Source organism: Dermacentor silvarum, chromosome 2, assembly GCF_013339745.2.
Source record: "Dermacentor silvarum isolate Dsil-2018 chromosome 2, BIME_Dsil_1.4, whole genome shotgun sequence".
NCBI lineage: Eukaryota > Metazoa > Arthropoda > Arachnida > Ixodida > Ixodidae > Dermacentor > Dermacentor silvarum.
The window spans coordinates 8,864,368-8,891,745 of NC_051155.1; the positions used below are offsets into that span (position 1 = coordinate 8,864,368).

Here is a 27,378-nt window from a genome sequence, read left to right on the forward strand (position 1 = left end):
CCAGTTCGCTCGCAGCGCCCTCGCACAGCTTTTCCACACGCGGCACCTCAGCGGGACAGCGCCGTTGATGTACACTCTACTAGTAGTACACTCTACTAATATTGATGATGATGATGATGATCGTTGTGGCCTTTCCCTTTGTATCGGGTGGGCACTTCATGGTACCCTGACCAAAAATATTTTGAAAAATAACGGAAAAACTGCATCAGTTCTATGAACAATGCGCATGCGCCTTGTTCACTGTCTCCCTGACCACCACTTCAGAAGCCTGGCCTTCGTGATGGAAGTCGCCGACAGAGAGCGCACGTTTGTGTTCTGGTCGTTTCGCGCTTCCACAAAACCGAGTGCCTCGGGAAGTGTGGTGCCTTCTGGTTGACGAGGGCACAAGCGATCACATCGTAGCACAATGTGTTCAATGTTCTCCTCATCATCCCCGCATGCCCTGCACTGCACAGTACTGTCATCCGCCGACTGGTCGAAGCTTCGTGCGCAGTGCTCCCGCACGAGTCTCAAATATTAGAAAGTAGCAATAGCGCGTCATAGCAGCCATATTTTAAACGTCTTGCCACTTTTTTTTTTTTTTTTGGTTCGTGTGAAATAGGGCAACGAAAGCAATACTTTTTACAAGCGTTCAAGTTACGAACAAAAATAGGAGCCAATAGTGAATAACATTTATATAGTTTTATACAACTTCGAAACAGCGCCAACGGCACCAAGTGTCATCGTCACTATTTCTTCTGCTTAACTTGAATCAACTTGTCTCGTTCGTGTTTCGAATGTAGAAAATCGCCAGATTTGCGAGCAGTATCATGTTGTTTGTGTGTGTCGTCCAGATTTCCAGCTGGAAATCCCCCCGAGCACTTTGGCAGCTTACGTGAAACATCAGGACTTTTGTGCGGGCAAACGGCTGCGGCGAGTACTACGTACCGATGTCTGCCGTCGTCAAGGTTTGTTTTACTGCGCCTGTTTGGGCTTGTTGGTTCAGGTTGTAGCGCAGAGCAGCGCTTGTCTCGCTTCCTCGGTGTTTTTCTGTGCTACAATGTGTCAATGTTTTACTGCCCACACCGGAACGCGGCCGCTGGAGTCCGGTTGTTATGTTGTCAATTCTTATGTTGTGCAATTTTTATACAGTACTGCGCCAGGGGGCGGATCCAGAGCAGCTTTCTGTGGGAATGCAGCGACAAATCTAGGCCTTAAGTTTAGCACAGAGAAATCAGGAATTATGATCTTTAATGAAGAGACGAGTAACTTGGTGGTGTCAATTCAGCAGCAAGGAATACCCATAGTGAAGCAATATAAGTGCCTTGGCGTGCACATAAACGAAGCAAAGAATTACTCAAGCAACCACCAAGATAATCTGAAAATAAAGGGCAAGCGGAATGCAGCAATAATGAAACACAGAGCACTGTGGGGCCACAATAAGTATGAGGTGCTGCGTGGAATCTGGAAAGGAGTAATGGTGCCAGCGCTAACATTCGCAAATTAAAATCGGATATCTTGTCGGGTTTGGAAGTTAACCAAAGATCGGTAGGCCGGTTGGCATTGAGAGCCCATGGTAATACCACAAATGAGGCAGTGCAGGATGACATGGGTTGGGCCTCTTTTGAAGTCAGAGAAGCACAGAGCAAAATTAGTTTTGAAGAAAGGCTCAGGAACATGGATGAAAATAAATGGGCGGCTAAAGTGCACAACTATCTCTACATGAAAAGCATGGACACAAAATGGAGGAAGAGGTCAAGGAAGTTGGCAACCAAGTACAGGATAATCAAAACTGTAAATAGACAACCAGGAGTCATCAGAAAGAAAGTGAGAGAAATAGAGACCGTGAATTGGATGCAAAGAATGGAAACAAAAAGGACAATGGAGATTTACAAGAATGAGAAGAAAGAAATTAGAAGGGAGAATCTGTACGATGACACAAATCAGGTCGTATCCATCTTTTCCCTGCTTTTTTTCCACCAGTACTCTAATCGTCTCTTGCTTATCTCTACGGCTGATCTGTTGATGTTTCCTTCCACTTTAAACCCAAGCGTTTCTGGGAGTTGCACGTTACCTACGGTTGGCAAGGTAGTGCCTTGCTATTTGAGGCTCGAGCCGATTGCCTAAGGACCAAAACATATTGGGGCAAATATATGGAACTAGATGAGGCAAGTGGAACTGCAGTACAGATGCTGCAGTAAAGATCCAGAGACCACTCAGTACATCCTAATGGAATGCGACGGGATCCACGCAGCGAGAACCGTAGGTAACGTGCAACTCCCAGAAGCGCTTGGGTTTAAAGTGGAAGGAAACATCAACAGATCAGTCGTAGAGATAAGCAAGAGATGATTAGAGCACTGGTGGAAAAAAAGCAGGGAAAAGATGGATACGACCTGATCTCTTAAAATCATAGGTAGCGGTACACGGTAAATTTTTGAAAAAGAAAAAGAATAATGAGAGGTATACAAAAATGCTAGATAAAGAACATGTATAGTATACCTGATTAAATCAAGCAGGTGAGGTGACTATTTGTCGCTGCCCCGTTTCAAAGGGGATGCCAATAAATCATCATCATAAGACATTTACTGGAGCATATGACAAAGTAAACCGCAACATATTGGGGGATATTCTGAAAGGGGAAAGCTTAGGTAACGACTGTATAGAGCGTTTGAGCGAGATTTACCTATTATAGAGAATACAGTTTGTGTTGAATTGGAAGGGATGAGGAGAAAGCTGATATCAACAAGGTACTGAGACAGGGGTGCCATCTATCCGCATTGCTGTTTATTATGTGCATGGTAAGGATGCAAAGGGTGTTAGAGGGAAGCAATATTTGGTATAATCTCTCATACAAACAGGTGGGCACAATAGTAGAGCAGCAGCTTTCAGGACATTGTCTTGCTTGCTAGCAGGCAAAGTGATATGCAACGTCTCGCTAATAACTGTGGCCAGGAAGTCGAGAATTTAGGTTGAAATTTAGCTTGAAAAAAATAACGATTTGGTGGGGGGTATTCACTCAAAACAGTGTTAATACAGGGCCAGAACTCCTCCACTACAAATACCTTGGGAAAAATAACTCAAATACCTTGGTGTAAAGATAAACGAAGGCAATATATATATGGAAATAGCGAAAAACAATAGCAATGGGGAATAGAAACACGGCCATAATGAAACAGCACTATGGGGATACGATAGGGACGAAGTGCTCCAGAGTTTGTGGAAATGTGTAGTGCTTCCAGGACTTACATGTGGAAATGGGGTTGTTTGCTTGGAGTCAGGAGTACAATGAGGACTCGATGGCAACCAAAGATCAATGGGACCACTCACAGAAACACTACAACTGAAGCTGTACAGGGTGATATGGGCTGGACAAGTTTTGAAGTGTGGGAAGCCCTGAGTAAAGTTGATTTTGACGAACGACTGTGAAATATGAAAGAAAGTAAATGATGTGCGAGATTATTCACATATTTGTACAAGAAAAACATTGACTCACAGTGGAGGAACGAACTAGGAAGCTCACCAGGTAGTATGTGACCGGTGTAGTAAGCAACATGGCAACAAAGAATGTCAAACGCGAAGTGAGAGAGGCCGAGATAATCTCATGGGTGGCGGCAGTGGAAAAGAAACCTTCTATGAGTAAATACTTAAGAGGAAAAAACGAAATCAGGAAAGAAACAATTTATGACAACTCAAAGGGAAGCTCTTTGCTTTTCGAAGCAAGATCAGGATGCGTTAGAATGCGCAGTTATAAAGCGAGCCACACCAAGGACGAAGATGCATGTGCTTGCTGCGGTAAAGCTAGGGAAACGATGGAGCATGTTTTATTAGAATGTTAAGATATCTACCCAGCTGCCAGTTGAGGCTCCTCTGGCCTCCTTGAAGCCCTTGGGTTCAGCGAGAGCGGGGGAAAGTCAACATGTCTGCAACAGAGATTATTAAGAGGCTATTGATAGTTTGGTGGCAGGAAAGTAGGGAGACCGCATACAACGGAGGCATACAAAACAAAGCTCCCAATAGTGGTTCGGAAAGTTTAATGCTAAGTATTCTTTGTGTGTGCGTGTGCGGTTGTTTTTTTTAAAGATAGGTTGGACATTTGGCAAAGTAAGAACAAGAGCTTGGTGGCGCAACCCACCGCCCCGTTTCAAATGAGATGAGATGCTCATACAGGCATCCATCCAAAGATAAAGAGGGGGGTATTTATATGGCCCGAGGCAAGTCCCTCTTGGATTCGCCAGTTCGTTGTAAAGCACTTTCAGAAGTTAAAAGTGCAGACGTGCAGGCGCTATCTTAAAAGTCGGTGCATCTTTACCAACAAATAAATGCCAGTATCAAATGCTGCTCCCGCCACGCGCATCTCACCACAGACCATGCCATTTATTCCTGTAATTCACATGACTTCCACCTACATTAATTTCATCACTTTTCAATTGATTACTACTTGTTGCAGGTTTCTTGCGCATTCAACTATGCATTAATGCTTATGAGTGGGTGGAAATGAGAAGTATGCTGCTAGGGGGGGGGGGGAGACGGATGGCAGTCATCTTCTGTCTCATTGTGCATGCGCCCAAGTCCATATAAATGCTCTTGGGTCATAGGCACCCTTAAAATTGCAAATGTTTTGATATCAGTTTTTAATGCTGTCAATGCAGTTGCCATCTGTTCACTGTCACTCTGAAACTTGCTGCCGTGTTTCAGCCATTATGCTGCTTTTCCTTTTAAGCCATTCACAATGGCATAACTGCACAAGCAAATATGGCACTGTAAAGTACTTGCAAGCATATAGTAGACAGACAAGACACACTTCTTGGGAGAGCCTGCAGAGTTGTGCCACGTCGTCCACTTTGCTATTTTTTCTCGCTGCAGCTCCCAAGTATCGATGACTTTGTGGTGCTCAAGCCAATCAGCCGAGGTGCCTTTGGGTGAGTGAGCAGTCGCAGGTGGTGTGTCAGCGTCGAACATGGTCACCGTGTTTACGCAATTGTTAGCTGACCACCACCTAGTTCTGAGCTGTAGAGGAAAAGAGGAAGGCATTGCCAACATAAGATGACATGAACAAATAAACCCTTTTACTCTAGTAACAGAAGGCAGTGACTTGCCTTTGTTATTCCTGTAACTTGTACTGTTAAACTGGCTGCACCTAGTGATGCAAAATTATCAGTAAATTGGCAATAAAATAAGGTAAAAAAGGCTATCGATAGTATTGCTATTGATAGCACTATTGATAGTCTGTAAAATAGGCTCTTTACTTCACGATATTGAAATTTGACCTTTTATGCAAACAACTGCAGTTGCCAACAAATTTTTCTCACACAGAAGGGGCTGTAAAATTTGTCAAATTATCTGGCAATTGTAAAAAAATGAATTTCAATGATAAAAAATTCATTTCGTTGAATCTGAGAGTCGGCAACTAAAAATACGGTTTTATGCCGTGTCGACAATATCTTCACATCAGCGGTACAAAGTGAAGCCTGTGAAGCTTTGGACAACCACTGCAGATTACCTCTACTGTGGCAGCCGCGCTGACAGCCATGCGCAGCCACAGTAGGGCTAGGAGACGCGGGCTGACCTGCCCCCCTATAGCACATGCTTGATCATGTTACTGCACGTCTGCATGCCAGGCTGCTGCTTGCAAGTGGCTCTTGTGTAAGCAAAAGCTTCCATTCACCTTGCCGAAGATGACTGAGAGGACTTGTGAGCAGCACAATGCAGACAAGTAAGGTCTTAGGCACACGTGCATTGGTCAAGGCATGAATGTACTTTTTATGAATGGTGCATTCATTGACTGCCAACGGATTGTACAGGAAGATATGACAGAATAAAGGCGCTCTAGTGGCTTGTCTAGGCAAGCTCCCCATTGTGCTTGCAGAAAAATTGCAAGCCATGCTTAAAAAGCGTTCCAGTTGACCAGTGTCCTATGGTATGTGGGGCAGACAGCGCGGCGTTCTAACGGGCATGTGAATATGTCTTGTAGTGATAACATGTCTTATTGACAACCATTCAAACATTGTACTAGGTTATTCAATCTTAAAGTGCTGTTGAATTGAAATTTTAAGGGGAGACACGGGTCTGGGAGGCCGAAAAATTTCTGAAAAATTGATTTTTTGAAGTATTTTTTTTCATAATCAATAAGGTCTAAAGAAACTGTTCCTAAAATACTATAGCGATCTAATGCGTATTTGTCGTTATTCGGTCTCAAAGTCAGTTTCATGGCCATTTTCCCTTGCGAAACCACCTCAAGAACGATCATATTGAACGCCGCAGTGCCCGAGAACCTAGCCAAGTAGCGCGGCCATTTTGGTCTCATTTTAAAGACGCATTTTTTAGTTGTCTGTTCCACTGCGGAAGAGCGCTTTTCTTCTGGCAGCAGCACAGCTGTCGCGCATAAAAAAAACGAAATACTCGCACATTATTGGTGCGTTTCTATCACGTGGGGCAGTTCCCGATTCCCTATTGGATGCCAATGGATTCGTCTGCTAGACAGCGGCATGCAATCCGCCATTTTGCAAAGAGGCCTAAGCGACGGCTGTGCAATCGGTGCGATGGCAGGCAGTCATCGGAAGTTCCAGGCTGTTAATGCGTTCGGGAAGAGGCGAAAATGGCGTTCGAGAGCATGCAGCGTATCACCAGCGAGACCTTCTGCCGCTGAGAACATGGAAGAAGCGGGCTGTGCCGGCGCTATCACGAACGCGGCACCCGCGATTGCGGATGCGATAGCCACGACCAAAGATCACATGCGAGCTGTGTGCGTCGACACTCCCCTTGTTTCCGACGCTGAAAAAGTGGCCATCGAGTGTCGTGCGAGTGATACACAGCAAGACCTTTCGTCGACGTCAGCCACACGACGCAAGCGGTCTTTTTTTCGAACTCGGAAGGAGCCGCGACGACTGGAACGCCGTTCACCGTCGTAAGCTTAGCTTGGTAAATGAACTGCTTCAGTGCATGAAGTGCTGTGTGTGGTGGGCCTGGCAGCATCCCCAAGGAAGACCGGGAGTATGGCATCGCCGCGAAACTTGTGCCGACCTGTGATGAGTGCGGAGAACTGAAGACCGTATGGAGCTCGCCGAGAGCAGGGGGGGACGCGCGCGAGGCCCTTTCGAAATCAGCGTGCTCGCGGTTTGCGCGGCAATGAGCACAGGGAACGGACAAACTGCGCTAAATGACATATTTTCCACCCTGAATATTTCGCGGAGAGGCATGGCACACGAAGACCTACCAAGATTGTGTCAAATTGAAGATGAACCCTGCCTCGCAGAAGGCTGCTGCGCTCGTTATTGACGACTGCGCGAGCACCGCGAAAACGCTGTATGCTGATCTGAACTATGGAAATCCTGGAAACATCACTGTTTCCTTTGATGGGACTTGGTTGACCAGGGGCCACTCATCCCATATTTATGTTGGGACAGTGATCGAGCTATTTACGGGTTATGTTCTTGACTCGTCGTCCTATCGAACTGCTGTTTGGGGTGCCAGCTAGGGCCGAAGGAGGACGACCCAAGGTATGCCGAGTGGCTAGCTGGCCACAGTTGCCAAAAGAACACCTCCAGTAAGCCAGGCCAAATGGAGGTGGAAGCGGCACAAATTTTATTTGGCCACTCATTAGAAAGGCATAGGCTCCGCTACACAACCATGTTATGTGATGGAGACAGCCGGGCCTTCAATAGCCTACAGGAGGCACAGGTATATGGTTTTCTGCCAATTGAAAAAGAGGACTGTGTCAACCACGTGCATAAGCGCATGGGCACAGCTCTTCGAAACCTCCTGCAGAAACAAAGGGCTGAAGGAAAGCCAAGCCTTGGCGGTAAGGGCAAACTCACAGGCGAGCTGGTCACAAAGCTCACTACATATTATGGATGGGCTTTGAAAACTCAAGGAAATATCGAAGCCATGCATAATGCTGTTTGGGCAACTTTTTATCGTGTAGCATCTACTGATGCAAGCCTAAATCACTCACATTGCCCAAGTGGCGAAGAATCCTGGTGCAAGTACAACAGGGCTGTTGCCAAGCAGGAGACTCCTCCAAAGCATCACTACAACCTGCCGGAGCATCTTGTTGATGCCTTGCGGCCTGTGTACACGCGCCTCTCTCATAAAAAATTGCTGAAACGTTGTCAGAAAAGCAAAACACAAAACGCAAACGAGAGCCTGCACTCTGTCATTTGGTCGCTTGTGTCGAAGAACAAACATGCCTCCCTTTTCACTATGGAAGCTGCTGTGGCCAAAGCAGTCACAAGGTTTAATGCAGGCAAAGGGAGAGCAGATGCAGCAATATTAAATGAACTGCACCTGCAGCAGAATGCCGTAGCCTCCGAAAGATGTTCAGAAAAGGACAGTCGCCGACTAGTGGCATCTGAGAAGAAGCATGCACATGCTGAAAACTTCAGGCATGGAATGAAAATAAAGCGCACCAAGGAAATGATCATGACTTCGTTCCTGGAGGCTTCTAGCATTGGTACTACACTGATTCACACCTTCTCCTGTTGAATAAAAATGCTCACCATCTTCCTAAACTTCCTTTCTCGTTTTCTCAAAACAACATTTTTCATCACATCCTAGGCCATTGCCCACAATATCTTTTGATGTAGCGGTCAGATTTTGATAATTCTTGCAGCATTTGAAAGCTTATACATTGATTAGTGCAGGAAAACCAAGAAAAAGTGATATTTTTATTTAGAACAGTGATGATGAATCTGGTAATAAATATACGATAAGTCGTGATTACACAAAGAAATTCGGCAGTTACACCTGTAAGTAGTTTGATTAGATTTTTGATGGTGATAAGATATATATTTATACTGCAACGCTACGTAGACTATTTCTGGATGGAGATTCAATGGTTCCAGCATTTGATAATCCAACCATTTCATGCAGTAAGGCCCCCGCAGGGGCGTCTGCGCAAGCAGGCGTCTGGTGAGTTGCGCCACCACGTACCCGAGCACACGAGGGTTGGACCCTCCCGCGTCTAACCGTGCGCGGCTCAGCCGTGTCCGAGGAAAAGAGGATCCTGGGGGTTGAGCTGATGCCGGGTGCTTGGACCTTCATGGCCCCTCGGCGGAGGCAACACACCTCTTTGGCCTCCGCTTCACGTAGACGGCACCCCCGGACTGACCCACCCGGGGGAAATCGGTAGTTGCCTTTTCCTGTCCTTCTCTTCGATCTTCGTCTTTCCCTCCCACTTTCTCTCTTTCCTGTCCTCTACTTATTTCTGTATGACTTCCGATTTTCCAGGCAGCGAGGGTTAACCTTGTGTGACATAACCAACCTAGGTTATTCATATTGGGTTATAGTGGGCATGTACCGCTGGCGTGATCAGAACTGAATATTTCATGTCCTGTCGCGTCCCCTAGTTGGGCTCCGTGGTGGGTGGCTGGCATGCCTGCCGAATACTGTGGCATCAATATGGCTAGCAATTTTCCTGCACTCCCTGATCGCTCCCATAAGAGGGGGCGCACCGATGAAACTTTCAAGTTCTTTTTACAACAGAAAGAAACATTTCCCAGGTATCACGTCATACATAGTGAGCACGTAACAAAGACTGTCCAAATGATATCCCCCTTCATTGTATCAAAATGCTTGACAGACACCATAGGCCCTGGCTATAAAATAACAAAGACGGCAAGCAGCGACCTCCTGCTGGAGGTGCGTGACAAGCTGCAACACACCAAATTGACAAACCTTGCTGCATTCGGGGACATTCCCATTTCTGTGAGTCCGCATAGGTCCATGAATACTCTCCGTGGTGTTGTTTCGGAAATCGACCTGCTTGAACTAACTGAAACTGAACTGTTCGAGAGGTGGGAAGATGAAAACGTTGTAAATGTACAAAGGATTAAACTAAGACGTGACGACAACGAAATTGCAACTAAGCACTTGATTATCACCTTTGGAACCAGCAACCTGCCTGAATACATCGAAACTGGATACTGTAAAGTTCGCGTACGACCGTACATTCCGAATCCGCGCCGATGCTTCAAGTGCCAGCGGTTTGGGCATGGATCTCAAAGCTGCCGTGGGCGCTCTACCTGTGCAAAATGTGCCTCAAATGACCACACCTCTGACGTCTGCACTTCTGATACACACTGTGTTAACTGTGATAGAGACCACCCGGCTTATTCGCGATCGTGTCCATCATGGAAAAAAGTAAAAGGAAGTAATCGAACTAAAGGTCAAATTGCACATCTCTTTCCAAGAAGCATGCAGACGTTTTTTCATGACTCGCAACCCATCGAAACCATTCTACGTTGATGTGATGCGGCGGGGGGCAGCGTCACTTTCTTTGGCGGCCGTCCGAGTCACACCTAGTGTGCCGGCAGTCAAGCCGTCAGCCCCCTCAGTGGTAGCAGGCAACACTGTTCCGCCACCCAGCAAAATGAGCCAGCAGTCCTCCGTGCCTGCGGGCTCTACGACACCTCGGGCCTCTGCTCGGTCAGAAAAGCCTGAAACAGCCGCGAGCGTACGCCGCGAGCGGGCATCCAGCGCCTCGGCGGAGGTGATGGATACATCACCAAGTCCACCGGCGTTCCAGACGCCGAAGGATCGGTGCAGCTCTCAAGAGCGCGCTAAGAAAGACAAAACCCGCATCACGGGGCCCGGAAAGGGCCTTTTGGGCTAACTTATATCCTCTCTCAAACACACAGCACAAAACACCTTCACTATGGATACACAAATACTATATTGAATGTCAGGGGTCTTCTCCACAATCACGATGACGTTAAAGAACTCTTACATAAACATAATCCAAAGTTGCTGTGTGTTCAAGAGACACACCTGAAACACACAGACAAACTTTCTTCGTCAGTACGCCATCTTCAGAAAAGACTGTGACGAGGCTAACGCCTCATGCGGCGGTGTAGCAATCATTGCAGACAAAAAAAAAAAATTAAATTATAGGGTTTTACGTGCCAAAACCAGTTCTGATTATGAGGCACGCCGTAGTGGGGGACTCCGGAAATTTGGACCACCTGGGGTTCTTTAACGTGCGCCTAAATCTAGGTACACGGGTGTTTTCGCATTTCGCCCCCATCGAAATGCGGCCGCCGTGGCCGGGATTCGATCCCGCGACCTCGTGCTCAGCAGCCCAACACCATAGCCACTGAGCAACCACGGCGGGTAATCATTGCAGACAAGTCTGTAGCTTGTCATCATGTAGCCTTACAAACACCCCTTGAGGCAGTGTCAGTTAGGGTAGTTCTCTTCAATAAGTTGGTAACTGTTTGTTCCATATATATTCCCCCAAACTATCACCTCATAAAAAAAAGTTGTTGCAGTTTCACCTGAAAGGCGAAGCATCAATTGCGATAGCAAATTTGAAGAGAGCTATACGGAGTAATGATAGCAGCTTTATCAGCTGTATAAACTTGGACATGCAGCAGCACCGGCAACACGCAGAACTGTTGTCGACGCCGTCGGCGTTTTGCCCGCGTTCGCTCAAAATGCGTGCGGCGTTGGTGACTGTTGCCGGAGCCTTTGATATAAATAGGCACTTGGTGCCGCAGCTAAACGTCGCCTCCCTTCCCTCCCCCTCCCCCCCACGGCCTTTCGTGCGTCGGAAGAAGGCACGTTTGCTCTACATATATGGGGATTGTAGAGGAGGAAAGAGACGCCTACTTCTGCAGTCCTTAAGGCAGCACAGCGCAGAACGCGCGTTTGTTCTCCGCCGTGCGTTCACTCCCCTGAAAGCGCGCGTCCCTCGCGCCCTTTCACTCGCACATACAGCGTTCGGCGCGCGGCGACGATTTCATCTTCATTGACGTCATACGGAACCTCACGGCGACGCCGACGGCAGAAATCTGCATTTGAGTGTCCATATAATTGCTATCGCAATAACAGATTTCTATAACCTCATTGATCAACTTCCGGAACCCTACCTACTTGTGGGTGATTTTAATGCCCACAACACGTTGTGGGGAGACTCGCAATGTGACGCGAGAGGGCGACTCATCGAAAATTTCCTTCTGACCTCTAGTGCCTGCCTTTTTAGTAAGAAAGAGCCGACATATTACATCGCCCAACATGATTCGTATTCATCGATAGATCTTGCAGTTGGATCAGCTTCTCTTCTGCCTGACCTTGAATGGAAAGTTATTAACAATCCTTTTGGACATGACCACTTCCCTGTAACATTAAGCTTAATAATGCAGCATGATAACCCTCCCAACATTCCTCGATGGAAATTAGCATCGGCTGACTGGGAGAACTTTAAAAAATCAACTTATTTACCATGAGATTTTATAAACTCATTTATAAACTCAGTTTTATAAACTTTTTAGTATCGATGATGCTGTTGCATATTTTACCGCTTTTATTATTGATGCTGCTGAAAAGTGTATCCCACAAACGAGTGGTGATTCACATAAAAGATGTGTTTCCTGGTGGAACGAAGACTGTAGACAGGCGCGAAAAAGGCAAAATAAGGCATGGGGCATATTGCGTAGATCTCCAAATGCTAAAAATCTCGTTCAATTTAAACACATTAAATTGCAGGGAAGGCGGACACGACGTCAGGCAAAGAGAGAAAGCTGGGTGAGGTTTCTCTCGGGTATAAATTCCTACACACAGGAGGCAAAAGTATGGAATGGCTTAAGAAAGCTAAAGGGGCAACAAATTCATCCGTTGCCTCTGGTGAATGACCAAGGGAATACCTTGCAGGACCAGGCAGACTGTCTTGGGGAGCACTTTCAGCATGTGTCAAGCTCAATCCATTATTCAAAATCCTTCCTTAAATACAAACAGATAGAAGAATGTAAGCCATTTGTACGCAAATGCCGACAGAACGAACCGTATAACCGTCCTTTCAGTATTGCCGAATTGAGAGCTGCCTTGATCGCATGTAAGAGCTTTGCACCGGGACCTGACAGTGTCATGTATGACATGATTAAGAACATGCACACTGATACACAACTGCCACTACTGGCACTTCTCAACACTATTTGGGCTGCCGGATATCTTCCATCCGCATGGAAAGAAGCGATTGTGGTCCTTGTATTGAAGCAGGGTAAAGATCCTTCCTTGGCGGCAAGTTACCGTCCCATAGCTCTCACAAGTTGCCTGTGCAAGCTATTTGAAAAAATGGTTAATCGACGCCTTATACACTTCCTTGAACTGAACAAAATGCTTGATCCCTATCAGTGTGGCTTTAGAGAAGGGCGATCCACAACTGATCATCTTGTGCGCATTGAAGAAAATATTCGGGACGCATTTGGTACATAAACAGTTTTTCTTATCAATATTCCTCGATATGGAGAAGGCGTACGACACAACATGGTGTTACGGAATCTTGAGAGACTTGTTGCGAATGGGCATCCATGGCAATATGCTAAGCCTAATAGAAAGCTATTTGTCTAATCATACCTTCCGCGTCAAAATCGGCAATGTATTGTCACGTCCATTTATACAGGAAACTGGTGTACCCCAGGGAGGTGTGCTCAGCTGCACACTCTTTGTCGTTAAGATGAACACACTCCGTGCCTCATTACCACCGGCAATTTTTTATTCTGTCTACGTGGACGACATACAAATAGGCTTCAAGTCCTGTAACCTCGCAGTGTGCGAGAGACAGGTACAGCAGGGCTTGCACAAAGTATCCAAGTGGGCAGATGAAAACCGGTTTAAAGTTAACCCCCCACAAAAGTTCTTGTGTTCTTTTCACGCGAAAGAGAGGCCTGATACTGTAACGTGCCGTAGGTGGAGTAATAAGACTGATTACGACCGATTGTGTCGGGAACACACACGGGTTTATTTGTGCTACATCGCAGCCATCTTGGAAGCTCCCCTGCTCTCTACCAGGGTTGCCTTCCTACATTACAAAAGGTGCTATGCATGGACACTACAGATACCAGATCCCTGTGTAGAACTGTACTTACAGCAAATACCTGTGAACAAAGAACACAAGTTTTTAGGCATTGTAAGAGACTGTAAGCTAGCTTTCATTCCCCACATAAAATATCTCAAAGCAAAATGCCTAAAAACAATGAACCTAATGAAGATTCTATCTCACACAACATGGGGCAGCGACAGGAATGTCTAATGAATCTTTACAAGAGCCTCATCAGATCGCGACTGGATTATGGTGCTGTAATATATCACTCTGCTGCACCAAGCGGGCTAAAGATGCTAGATCCCGTTCACCATCTAGGTATCCGCCTGGCCACCGGTGCTTTCAGAACAAGCCCTATTGAAAGCTTATATGTAGAATCGAATGAATGGTCACTCCATCTGCAGAGATCATACATCAGCTTCACGTGTTTCCTCAAAGTCCACTCTAATCATGAACATCCGTGTTATAAAACCGTTAACGACTTGTCATGTACTACACTTTTTCATAACCGCCCTCTATGAGACGTCCTTTCTCACTGCGTGTGAGAGAACTTAGTGAACAAATGGATGTCCCACTTGTCGAACATTGTCTAATGCCTCCAGGTAAGCTGTTACCGCCCTGGGAGTGGCAGGTGATAGAATGTGATGTATCCTTTGTAGAGGTCACAAAGCACGCTCCTGAACTCGAAATCGCAATGCATTTCCGTGAACTCCAATCGAAATACTCTTGCTTTGAATTCTACACCGACGCGTCAAAGTCACATGCTGGCGTATCTTACGCGGCTGTCGGTCCATCTTTCTCAGAATCGGACGTATTGAACCTTTATACAAGTATCTTCTTTGCAGAAGCATATGCAGTACTGTGTGCGGTTAAACACATTAAGAAATTAGAACTACAGAAGGCAATAATATTCACGGACTCCTTAAGTGTCGTAAAGGCACTGATGTCTTTAAGGAAACACAAAAATCCTGTTTTTATTGAACTTTACTCATATTTGTGCAATATTTACTCATCTATTAGACATGTGACAATATGCTGGGTTCCTGGTCATAGATCCATCGAGGGTAATGTTCCAGCAGACCAAATGGCCACATCAATTACATCTCAAGCTACTAATCTCAGCAGTACTATTGCCGCCACAGATCTCAAGCCTTTTTTGCGAACGAAACTGTGAAGCCACTGGCAACGCATGTGGGGCACTGAAACAAATAATAAGCTCCACCTGATTAAGCCACGGTTAGGTTTCTGGCCCTACACTGTGAAAACACGAAGAACAGATGTCCTCTTGTGTCGTCTCAGAATAGGGCACACATATGGTACTCACAAATATGGTACTCACAATTTTTTGTTGACTGGTAACGAGCCTCCAACCTGTGGTCGATGTGATGAGGGGCTGACCGTCCTCCATGTCCTCCTTGAGTGTCGAAACAGAGAGAAGGAAACATTTTCCTCTTGCATACTGCTATTGTGTCCCACTTCATCCCTCTATGTTTCTTGGTAAAGAACCACTTTTTAACACAAAAGGAGTCCTTGCTTTCTTGAATGATGTTGACCTACTAGTTATAAGCCCAATAAATTCATAGCGCATCCTCTCTCCAGAGGATGCCGCTGTGACAGTAGTTCAGTATGGCACGTGCCTCCAGGCCCTTGTGGTTCAAGGGTTCTGTTTAGGCAGTAGTGCTTTTGCCAATTACTGCATCTGACATATTCTGCACATAGTAGCACTTGTTCGCTATGCATATTTCGTGCTCATAGCACACGCCATTAGTCATTTCCATAATCTTATTACATGTAGATTTTATGCACCTTACAGCGACTTTTTTAGGCCCCCTTACAGCCACGTCATATCCAGCACTCGTAATTTGTCGCTCTAATTCGAACTCATTAACATTGGCCTGGCGCTCTTTGGCCATTATTGGCCCTTGCGCCATTAAACCCCATACATCATCATCATGCAGTGAGGCACACCCATCGTTGGGCGCAGCTGATTAAAATACTTTATCCGGACCTCTCCCCTCGCCCGAAGGTTCAATATATCAAGCCGATTTTTTTTTTCCAAGTATGGTTAGGCGGTAATTTGTAACTGCGGGAACTGTCCAGCGCCAGGATATCTGCCCAATGCAAGCGTGTATGGCGAATCTCGCGCGTCACGAGGCGGCACAATACTCGCTGCCCAAACCGGGGATACGTAGTAAAGAAAAACATTATTAACGTGGTGACTCTTTTAAGAAATAAAATTTAGCTTCAGCTGTAGTTTTGTTGGACTTTCCAGTGTGTAGCCGAAAGTGCCCGCTTTCAAAAGTGGTGGATCCGTCCCCTGTGGCAAATGGCAAGCTTTGCCCCCCCACTTTTGACAGTGGATGGGCAAGTGCCCCCCCCTGCCCCTCCGGTAGATACACCTATAATAAAGTCCAACTAATCATTAATGGCATTGACAATGTTTCACACATGCTCCTTTTCAAGGGCCCAGGAAGTGTCTTGGAAGTTATATAGCTGTGCCAAAGCTACGATGAGCTGCGAAAGCAACATACTGTGCCAGGCGCACTTTTCTGTGCAATGAGTCACTTTCCCGACTGGCTGTCACTCCAAAATTGTCTTTGCTGATGTCAAAGCAATTGTTCGGGAGGAAGTAATACGGACATCCTTACTGCCTTTTTTTTTTTTTTCATCGGCAGCCAGAGCATCAACTGTGCCAGCAGCTGCCTGTCTAAATCCGGCATGCGATGACAGAACATGTCACTGTAGCTCTACCAGTTCCCCCACCGATGAAGCTTTCTGTGTCTTTTCCTTCGACTTTTCCGCTGCTGCTGTCTTGCACGCTGCGTTGGGGTGTGGTGCAGAGCATTTATATGCGTGGGAGGAGTATGGCAGAGAGGAAAGGCGACGTGAGAAACTTGTTTGGACCTTTCCATTGTGTGGCATGTGCACAATGCCTTCTTCGAGAGAGGGAAAAGATGGCATAACAAGGCAAGGAAATGCTACTACTATAGACACGACAGCAGTTGCAGGCAAACTGAAGGTACAGTACGTTTCTGATATTTCTGAAAAATAAACACCATGAAATGGCGGACAGTTGACGCAGGGCGTGCAGACGCAAAGCTGCTTTAAAGCACCATAGGGCCTAGGCGACACTACGGAAAAGGTCACACGTCAAATTCATGCTTCTGTGCCCACAACGGTAGCTTTGCAGCTACGGCATTCCTCGAGGTCACGGGTTTGATGCCGACCGCGGCAGCTGCATGTTGATGGCTGGGAAATACAATAACGCTAGTACGCTTAGATTTAGGTGCACGTTAAAGAACACCAGGGTGTCAAAATTAATCTGGAGTCTGCCACTACGGCGTGCCTCAAAATGTGATGGTTGTTTAGGCACGTACAGCCCCATAATTCAATTAAAGTTGAACACTTCTGCCACAATACAATGTGCCATGTGAGGCAATGACAGTGCTCAACCCTCTCGGCGATTATGAACAAGGGCGCACAACAACGCCTCAAGCCAACACGTCTCCCTGAGTGTTCGGTGTGCTACGCGGACAAACAGCAGTGGTGTACGCAAGGTAACATTTAACATCAATTCACCACTCTCGTATTGGATTGAACGCTGAAGAAATTATACATTTTCCGTCAACGTTCCAGCTAATTATTGTCAATCAAAGCAAACAGCTAGAAAAGCTTTGCTTGCATCGATTGCCGCAGTGCATGGGATCTGCGTAATTATTTAGTTTCCTGAACTGCCCTTGTTAGTGCAAATCTTTGGCACACACCAGACAATTGACCTATAGGCTTTGCAGGTGGCTGCCCTGGGCATGTCTACCTTGCTTACAGTTGTCTGCTGCCACATCCAGAATGACTTGCTATACTCGCTACGCCAACAAGCTAGTCACATATGACTCTGGTGACCCACTGCCGACCCCTGGTTCTTCATCATCCGTCCCCTGCCGCTCGTCCTTACCACATCGTCGCTCATCCTCTTCAATGCATTGTTGTCCTGCACCTGCCAAACTGGAAAACTAAGTGCCACAGTTTTTGGGGCCAGATCTGGGTCACTATTGAAATTCTGAAGTCCTCACTTGTTGCCTACAAACAATGTCAAAGTTGTTATTGAAACTATTTCTACATTGACACTTGCGGAGATTGGTACTGCAATTCATAGGTCGGCGCACTCACTCATGAGTGCACTCACTCACACTCACTCGCACTCATTTCAAAGGCGTGAGTGCGAGTGCGAGTGAGTGCCACTGAGTGTGAGTGCGAGTGAGTGCCAGTGAGTGTGAGTGCAGGTGAGTGCGAGTGCGAGTGAGTGCCAGTGAGTGTGAGTGCGAGTGAGTGCCTGTGAGTGTGAGTGGAAGTGAGTGCCAGTGAGTGTGAGTGCAAGTGAGTGAGTGTGAGTGGAGGTGAGTGCGAGTGAGTGCCAGTGAGTGCAAGTGGAAGTGAGTGCGAGTGCGCGTGAGTGCCAGTGAGTGTAAGTGGGAGTGCGAGTGAGAGTGAGTGCCAGTGAGTGTGAGTGCCAGTGAGTGTGAGTGCCAGTGAGAGTGAGTGCCAGTGAGAGTGAGTGCCAGTCAGAGTGAGTGCCAGTGAGAGTGAGTGCCAGTGAGTGTGAGTGCCAGTGAGTGTGAGTGGAAGTGAGTGCGAGTGAGAGTGAGTGCCAGTGAGTGTGAGTGCGAGTGAGTGCCGGTTAGTGTGAGTGGAGGTGAGTGTGAGTGAGTGCCTGTAAGTGTGAGTGAGTGGAGGTGAGTACCAGTGAGTGTGAGTGAGTGAAGGTGAGTGCCAGTGAGTGTGAGTAGAGGTGACAGCCAATGAGTGTGAGTGGAAGTGAGTGTGAACGTGGTGAGTGCCTGTGAGTGTGAGTGAAATGAGTGTGAATGTGACTGAGTGCCGTGTGAGTGGAGCTGAGTGTGAACGACACTGAGTGCTGTGAGTGTGAACGGGGTGAGTGCTTCTGGGTGTGTAGAGGTGCGTGTGATCGTGAGTGTGAGTCAGGTGAGTGTGAACATGAGTGAGTGGAAGTGAGTGTGAACGTGGTGAATGCTTGAACGATAAGCAGAGGTGATATCGGTTCACCTTGCTTGTGGAAAAATGGAGGCACGTTGTGTGCACAAGCTCACTCGCGGTGATGACTTATCGCACTAGCAGATTGTGCACACCAAGATAGAAACCACTCACTAACGTCGTAATAATCCAAGGATCAGGCATGAGTGAGACAATGTATAGTGAGATGAGCGGATATATTATACTGCGATAGCAATTATATGGACACTCCAAGCGAACTTCTGCCGTGGTCGTGGACCTCGTTGTGAGGTTCCGTATAAAGTCCAAACACGGTAAAATCGTCGCAGCGTGCCGGCGGTACGCTGCGTGTGCGAGTGCAAGCTTGCGAGGGTCAGCCGACACTTGCTGCTCAATCTCGCGCGCGCGAGGCAAAAGGCGAGGCGGAAGCGCGGTGCTTCTGTCGCGCGTCAGGCCACGATGTAAGAGCACCGTGGGGCCAGGCATTGGGGGGGCGGGGAAGGGGAGGGGCTCGTCTTGCTCCGGCGGCGGCCGCGTGGGTGTCGTATCAAGAAAGCGATCTGTGACGTGGAAAAAGGGCGCGCGCGCGCACCTCCTCTTCACAGCGATTTGCCACGTGAACTATGTTTAACTAGAGCCGGTAACTTCGTATGCGCCGTGTTTTCGACGTTTAGTTCGCTTTGAAGCGAAAGGCGGCACGAAGGTCAATTCGCTCGCGGCTATAGCTGCGCCTCCTTACTCTAGCGTTCTGACAGTGAGTTTCCGCGGTCATCGAGTGAGATGCGTTCATGTTTACCTGTTCACGCGTGACACCATGCTTGTCTATTTAGGTAGTAGGCGAATGTTTACAAGTTTATACGGCCCATTAAACTACTATCCTTGCTTCGTATAGCTCTCTACTAATTTGCTATCACAATCGAAGCTTCGCCTTTCGGGCGAAACTGTGACATTTTCTTGAATACACCAGGGAATATGTATGGGCTGGAGCGCTGATGGCAGACATATCCAAATCATGACCGGCAAATTTTGCCATGACTTCCACTGAGTGAAGACGTTTAATACCGTGTGATTTGCTACAGCTTCGCTGGTCATCCGCCTTCAGAGGGTGGAATGGCTCCTCATTTTCTTCCTGCTTCCCTCTTAAACGTGCACGTACAGGCTCCTTATATAAACAGTCAGAGGGGAAGAAGGACTAGCCAAGTTAGCATAGAGTAACAGACACGCACGCTCGCATACATGGAGAAAAAGTGAAGATGCAATGATAGATACCGCTTTGTTCTCCCTTTTGTGTTTGTTTTGGCGTTAAGTAGTTGACTAAGTATACGGACAGTCAATGTCTCCCGCTCTCTTGGCTCAATCCAACCGAAGGGGAGCTTAGCGATCATGGGCGGCAAGCATGCACACGTCTAATGTCAATGACAGAGAAATGGACAGAGAGAGTTTGGGGCTGACGTCAATGTTTATGTCACCATGAATAAATTGAAACGAAAACTTTAGTCGTGCTAGTTTTGCTCTACTTTGCAGTGTTAATAAACCAGCTCTCTTGAATAATTTAGTCAATGAATCCGTTAATTTGTATTTTATTAAAACATAACCTTATTGCCTTCCTCTGCACCCCTTCCATTCTTGCAATGAGTTATTTTGTGTACGGAAACCAAACAATATTGGCGTGCTCCAGCACTGCTCGAACAAGCATTTTGTAGGACCAGCAAATTTTATCTGGGGGTGCAAGACGTAGGTGTCTTCTCAGAAAGAAGAGTCGGTTTAGTGCTCAGCATGTACATTGATTTCCACTTGAGGTTATTTTGTTAACATGACTTTCCCATCGGAGAGCGTATGTTAAAGTGACACCTAAATATTTACGCTGAAATGCACAAGTGACAGGTGTGTCATTAATAATGTAAGTAAACTCAGACATCTGTTTCTTTCTTACTGCTAGCGTTACAGATTTTTCGGCATTTAGAGTCATCTGCCACTCCGGACACCAAGAAAAGGCGGAATTTTGTATATGGTAATTATCACTGTGATTAATTTCGCGGTAGGAAATACAATAGTCAGCGAATAGACGGATGTTACCATGTAATCTGGAAGGCAAATCTTTTATGTATATTAAAAATAAACCTGGGTCCAAACACTGCCTTGGCGCACTCCCGATGCAACAGGTGCTAAACTGGAAGCTTCGTTATGAATATACACGAATTGTGAGCTGTATAGATCGACACAGTGACTCATGAGTGCACTCACTCACACTCGCACTCACTTCAAAGGGGTGAGTGCGAGTGAGTGCCAGTGAGTGTGAGTGGAGGTGAGTGCGAGTGAGTGTCAGTGAATGTGAGTGCAGGTGAGTGAGTGCCAGTGAATGTGAGTGTATGTGAATGCGAGTGCGAGCGAGCACCAGTGACTGTGAGTGCCAGTGAGTATGAGTGCAGGTGAGTGCGAGTGAGTGCCAGTGAGTGTGAGTGAAGGTGAGTGCGAGTGCGAGTGAGTACCAGTGATTGTGAGTGCAGGTGAGTGCAAGTGCGAGTGAGTGCCAGTGAGTGTGAGTGCAGGAGAGTGCCAGTGAGTGTGAGTGCAGGAGAGTGTGAGTGAGTGCCAGTGAGTGTGAGTGCAGGTGAGTGCGAGTGCGAGTGAGTACCAGTGAGTGTGAGTGCAGGTGAGTGCGAGTGCGAGTGAGCGCCAGTGTGTGTGAGTGGAAGTGAGTGCAAGTGAGTGGTGTGAGTGGAGGGGAGTGTGAACGTGAGTGAGTGCGGGGCCTGGAAAAAATTATGGTGAGTGAGTGTTCTCCCACACTGCCGACCTATGCTGCAATTTCAGTAATGCACAAGACACTGTGTCACTTATTAAGAGAGGTTACAACTTCACTGGATTTATTGTCGCTCCACACAGCAAGCACACAAGCCATTTGACCTCTAGCAGCTTGCATAGCTTATGTTGCCTATCGGGGGATCGAGTTTGTTACACTATCCACCTGCTTGCTCGAAATGATCCTGAGTTGGGATGTTCTGTCGCACTGTAAATGCCATCATCATTTGCACAGATGCCGTTTGCTCCAGTCAAATAGGTCATTCATGTGTCATTCAAGTAGGTCATACCTGTGTTCCTCTGTTTTCTTCCGATCTTGTGCCCGTCTCCTGCATTAGTGTACCAGAAGTCTTCTTCACATTGCTGGATTTGTTCAGAACGCACTAAGGTCTCCCCCTGCCTTTTGCCAATCTTGACATTACAGCCTGCTCCAGTACATTGCTCATTCCCAACCCACTGGCATTTCCTATTGTGCTGTTTTGTGGTGAATGTCTTGGTCGTGTCCAGGCCATTGAGGCCATACTCATTGTGAACATGCCGATGATGCCTAGTGAGCTCAGTGCCATCAGTGGACCCACCAAAGATACTTTTTCTACGATTTCCTTCATTGGCCTCTATTGCCTTACGCATGTACAGTGCTTGCAGCTGCTTCACCTGCTTAAGCAGTTTCATGCATCTTTCAACTTTGGGCACACATCTCTGAGACGAGCATCCACTGTCCAGCACAGCGATGCTACATCTCGCCCGCGTTTGTGCCATCGGCCATACCACGTTTCCACCATAAAGCGCAAGGTCATCAATGAGCAGGTCAGCAATATTTTTTTTTGTGGTGTCCTGTTGTTCTCATTGAGATATACTTCCGAGTCGACTATTACTGCCTGAATAAGATGACCCACAAGGGCGTCCACCCATTTGCCCATATTGATGATGCTCTCGACAGCTTGCAAGGTGCAGAATTTTAAAGACGATAGTCTTTCTTGGGGAACTTAAACGCTGAAAATTTGGTCTGTCTGTCTGTCTGTCTGTCTGTCTGTCTGTCTGTCTGTCTGTCTGTCTGTCTGTCTGTCTGTCTGTCTGTCTGTCTGTCTGTCTGTCTCTGTCTGTCTGTCTGTCTGTCTGTCTCTGTCTGTCTGTCTGTCTGTCTGTCTGTCTCTGTCTGTCTCTGTCTGTCTGTCTCTGTCTGTCTGTCTCTGTCTGTCTGTCTGTCTGTCTCTGTCTGTCTGTCTGTCTGTCTGTCTGTCTGTCTGTCTGTCGTCCGTCCGTCCGTCCGTCCGTCCGTCCGTCCGTCCGTCCGTCTGTCTGTCTGTCTGTCACCCGATTCAGCCACCCGGCCAAAGTTGGACCACTTGCTTACCGCCCACACTACTTAAACTGGTACGGCTGTTATTACTTGTGAACGTTATCGATCACAAAGTAAATATTACGCATATCTGAGGCGCAACATCACTAGGTAAGTATTAGGAGGTGTGTTCTTTTAATAGAAAATACACAGATACGTAACTATAAAGACCCTAGTTTCTTAAGCTGCGCTGAAAATGCCATGCTATGCGCGCCGACGAACGACGTTCCCCGACTGCGCGCCGACGAGCGCCCTCTGCCATGGAGGAAGGAAACCCTCTGCACAAGCTCATGTTTCCCGATGTATTGCCAGATGGCGTCCATGTCTCACGCAGCGCCTCCTCAATTTTATCAATGCCAGCCAGATGCGGCCGATTCAGCATAAAGGAAGCGCTGTCTGAGGCAGGGCAAAACATAAATAGCCGCTTGATGAAATAATGCGGTAAAATGAAATCTGTTCAAACAAACCTTCATGCCAGGACGGAAATGGTACGAGAACAGCATCACGGGTGGCCGCGGATCAGACCAGCACTCATGTAGTACGGCCGGCAGAAGACTATCGTCTTTCGACGACATTTGCAGCGAAGCACGCAGATACCCGGCAAATTTTTTTCCTTGTTGGACTTACGATCTGGGTGCTGGCAGGTTCCAGTGTCTGAAGCTGATCAGCCGAAAACCACATTCATCACTCCAGATTGCTTGTACGAATTCAATGTTGTGCCTTTCAAACTCTAATGCATCTTGCTGCGTTTGAATGAACGATGGACCATGTGTTGCGTGGCTTATAATGGAACACATTCTTTTGTTACCATGACGACATCATTGTCTTCACTCCTGATTTTAACGCACTTCCTCTTCCTCGAACATGTACACTCGTGAGCAAAAGTATACGGACCAAGGGTTGTGCGAAAAAGCTGATTTTTTCCTCTGCCTATAAATGCAACTTGAAATTGAGGACTTTCAGTCCAAACTTGACACTGCGAACTTTTCAGTGTAATCATCAATGCCAGTTTATGCTTGTTAATTACGAAGAAATTCCCATTTTTCGGCGACTGTGTGGTCCGTATACTTTTGCTCACGTTTGTACTTGCACGCCTGATAGATGCTGGCCTGCAACTAAATCTAAAAAAAATGCCACGTGCAAGATGACTTTTTTAAGCCATGTATTGCTACTTGTTGCTGGGCTAGGTGATTCTTACTTATTACGATGCATTAAGACAAGAACCAAAATTAAATTTAACGAGGACAGGAAAGAGCGTCACTCGCAACTAAGTTTATTTGAAGCAGACAAGTACGCTTTGGTACGAAAGGTGCGAGGATGCGCAAATACATTTGTGCACCGCAATCGGATCGGGAGATGAAATTGCAAAATAAGCATGCCTATGCAAACGTGCCGTCAATGAATTGACATCTAGTGCTGTGCAGAACCACATGCATATCACTGATACAAATGTTTCTTACTGATGCTCTTTCCTGTCCTTGTCATATTTCCCTTTGGTTTAACATTACAAATGGTAATATTAAACCAACCTACATTTACTCTTGATATTTCTATATTTCAATTAAAAAACTGTTTCCTAGCTTTATTGTGTGTTTGCGTAGTTGTAACTAACAAAAACAATATCAAGCCCCTTGATTATTCTGCTTCTTCTCATATCTTCAGCTTGCCACTGTTGGTCTTCACAGGCAAAATTGAGCTGGTCGTTAGTGAGGAGAGCACTTGCTCTGTAGATGTGTGTTCCCTGCTTGTCTCTATATCTGCTTTGATTTCATTTGCTCTGTTCTTTTGCAACTGGTTGGTAGGTGTCTGTAGATGTCTGGCAGTAGTTGATATCTTCAGGACCAAATTCCGTCACAGAATCGACTCTAGAACAGTGCTGCTGCAGGTGTCGCCGTATGATCGCAATATGTGATTGGACAACTGAGTGGTGTAGCACAGATTCATGCTGATGTTTTAATGCGATTAGCCTTCTTTGGGTACTTCATCCAGTTTTAAAGTGTTAGCTGTTTTGGGTTCATTCCAATTGCCGCTTCGGTTGGCTATGTTGTCCGCCGCCAGTGTCAGTCGCAGCTATCGCCTGGGCATTGAGCCACTATGGGGGATGGGCCAAGAAATGGTTAGATTGTCTTGAAGAAAAAAAAAAGAGTATTAAGAAGTTGTATAAAAAATACTTAAATGAAAAACATGTATGGCATACCTGATTAAATCAAGCAGGCTAGGTGACTGTTTGTCACCGCCCCATTTCAAAGGCGGATTCATTATTATCATCATCAACAGCATCGTATCGTGCCAAGGGTCAAGGGATGTGACATGTGCACCGTGTAGTCTCGATAGCTGTGTTTACTCTTTGGTACCCTTCATGGCACCTCCTCGGGGGAAAAAAAAGTGTACACTCATTGCATTCTACTGGTGCTAACATACGGGGCAGAAACTTGGAGGTTAACAAAGAAGCTCGAGAACAAGTTAAGGACCGCGCAAAGAGCGATGGAACGAAAAATGTTAGGCCTAACTTTAAGAGACAGGAAGAGAGCGATGTAGATCGGAGAGCATATGGGGATAGCCGATATTATGGATGGCATTAAGAGGAAAAAATGGCGCTGGGCAGGCCATGTAATGCGTAGGATGGATAACTGGTGGACCATTAAGAGTTGCAGAATGGATACCAAGAGTAGGGAAGCGCAGTTGGGGACGGCAGAAAACAAGGTGGGGTGATGAAGTTAGGAGATTTGCAGGCACAAAGTCGAATCGACTAGCGCAAGACAGGGGTAATTGGAGAGCGCAAGGAGAGGCCTTCGTGCTGCAGTGGACATAAATATAGGCTCATGATGATGGCGCCTCCTCGGAAGGTACGAACCGCTGCTGAAGAAGCGAATTGCAGAGGTACACGCGTGGCTACAACCAGGCAACGGCAGGCTCAGCAGACCGCTGTGCAGAGAGCAGCACAAGCCGTAGCTCGCCTTCGACGCTGGGCGGACAGTTCAGATAGTTCTTGTGAAAACGATGCAAGAAGACTTCGCCGCGAAGACCCTCTAGTGCGTGCTGACGAAAATGAAGCTCCTATGGAGCCGCTCTCACAGGTTACGATGCGACTGTGCCTTTTTCGTATGTCTGTCCTTGGCTAACCACTTTCCACCAACTTGGGACGCAGCATAGTCCATAGTCTAATGGGTTGAGTATCGGGCTTCTGTGCAAGGGAACTTGGTTTAAAACCAATCGTTAGACCACCTTGCCTCGCTGTGCCTCTTGTCAATGACAAAAAAAAAATCGTTTAAAATTTCTCCGGCAGCTGGTGGAATCAAACTCATTTCAGATATATTTCAGTCACGCGCGGACTTTGTAGAGGTGGCGCCACACGGCGCAGCGTGTCCATCGGGAAGCGTGAGAGGGGAGCTTGGCGGCAGTACATGATGTGTATGTGCATGTGTTATTTGAGTCACATATGTACAGTTCTTATTACTGTACTTTCCAAATTATTTTTTAACAGCGAAGCTGTTCTAGCTAACCGTAAAAAGTGCCGCCTGCTGCCGCAAAACCTCGCCGAGCTATGACGTCGCTGTGTTGCCCAGCAACCAGCTCATTCATGCTGCGCAGTTTGTTCAAAGATGGAAGCGTACAGGTTGATGCAGGAAGTGAGACGCCATGCAGTCCTCGTCGCCCTGGCCGCTCACCACAGCGATTTGGAAATTGCGACCTTTCTGAACGTAGTGAAGTTTTTCGTTTACAAGGTGCGGACGAGCTGATGTGGTCTGGCGGTGACGGGGCATCTGTGGCGAAAAGGAAAAAGCACAGTCAGCGGTCAGATGTCGTCGGAACCCCTGATTTTCTCCGGCGGCTACAAGTCATCGTGAGGAACGACACAGGAAAGTCAATGTGGGCCATTGCAAAGTCGCAGAGTTAACTGTCAGGCTCGCTGTGCACGAGGACTTGAGGTACCATTCCTATGTAATGAGGATGGGGCAATTCATGTTTGATAAAACTCTAGAGATTCGTCTGCTCCGATCCAAATGCTTGCTAAGCAAGCTGAAGACACCTGAGGAGCCTGGAATGATTTGGTTGTATTCAGATGAAAAGAACTTTGTCCAAGACCAAAAAATTAACCGCCATAACGACAGGTGGCTTTGCGCAAGCGCGGATGAGGTGCCTACACAAAATTTCCGTCATCTGTGATGGTGTTAGCCGTCGTCGGCAATGAGGGTGACGTCATGCCCCCTCACTTTTTTGCAGAAGGACTCTGCGTTAATGCTGCCGCGTACGTGGAGATGCTTGCCACTGTTGTAAAGCCCTGGATAGAGATTTTTTCAAAAGGAAGACCCTATGTCTTTCAGCAAGATTTGGCTCCTGCCCACACCTACTTGCATCACCCAGGAGTGGCTGGCTGACAACTTCTACCACCACGTCACTCCCAACTTGTGGCCTCCTAGTTCTCCAGATTTAAATC

General features: G+C 46.9%; 1 protein-coding gene across 5 annotated transcripts in view; it reads left to right on the forward strand.

The window, feature by feature from the left end:
- The first annotated feature begins 737 nt into the window (after positions 1-737).
- Positions 738-27,378, forward strand: part of LOC119441305 (serine/threonine-protein kinase greatwall) — a 273,862-nt gene continuing 247,221 nt past the window's right edge. For 4 of the 5 annotated variants that reach the window (XR_007465401.1, XM_037705927.2, XM_049661143.1 and 1 more), the window contains exons 1-2: positions 738-947; positions 4,843-4,898. Coding sequence is in view for 3 of the 5 variants with exons in the window: in XM_037705927.2 (XP_037561855.1) it covers positions 930-947; positions 4,843-4,898 (74 nt within the window). In the remaining 2 variants the exon portion in view is untranslated. The remainder of the gene's footprint in view (positions 948-4,842; positions 4,899-27,378) is intronic. The other variant, XM_037705929.2, reaches the window with a different exon arrangement.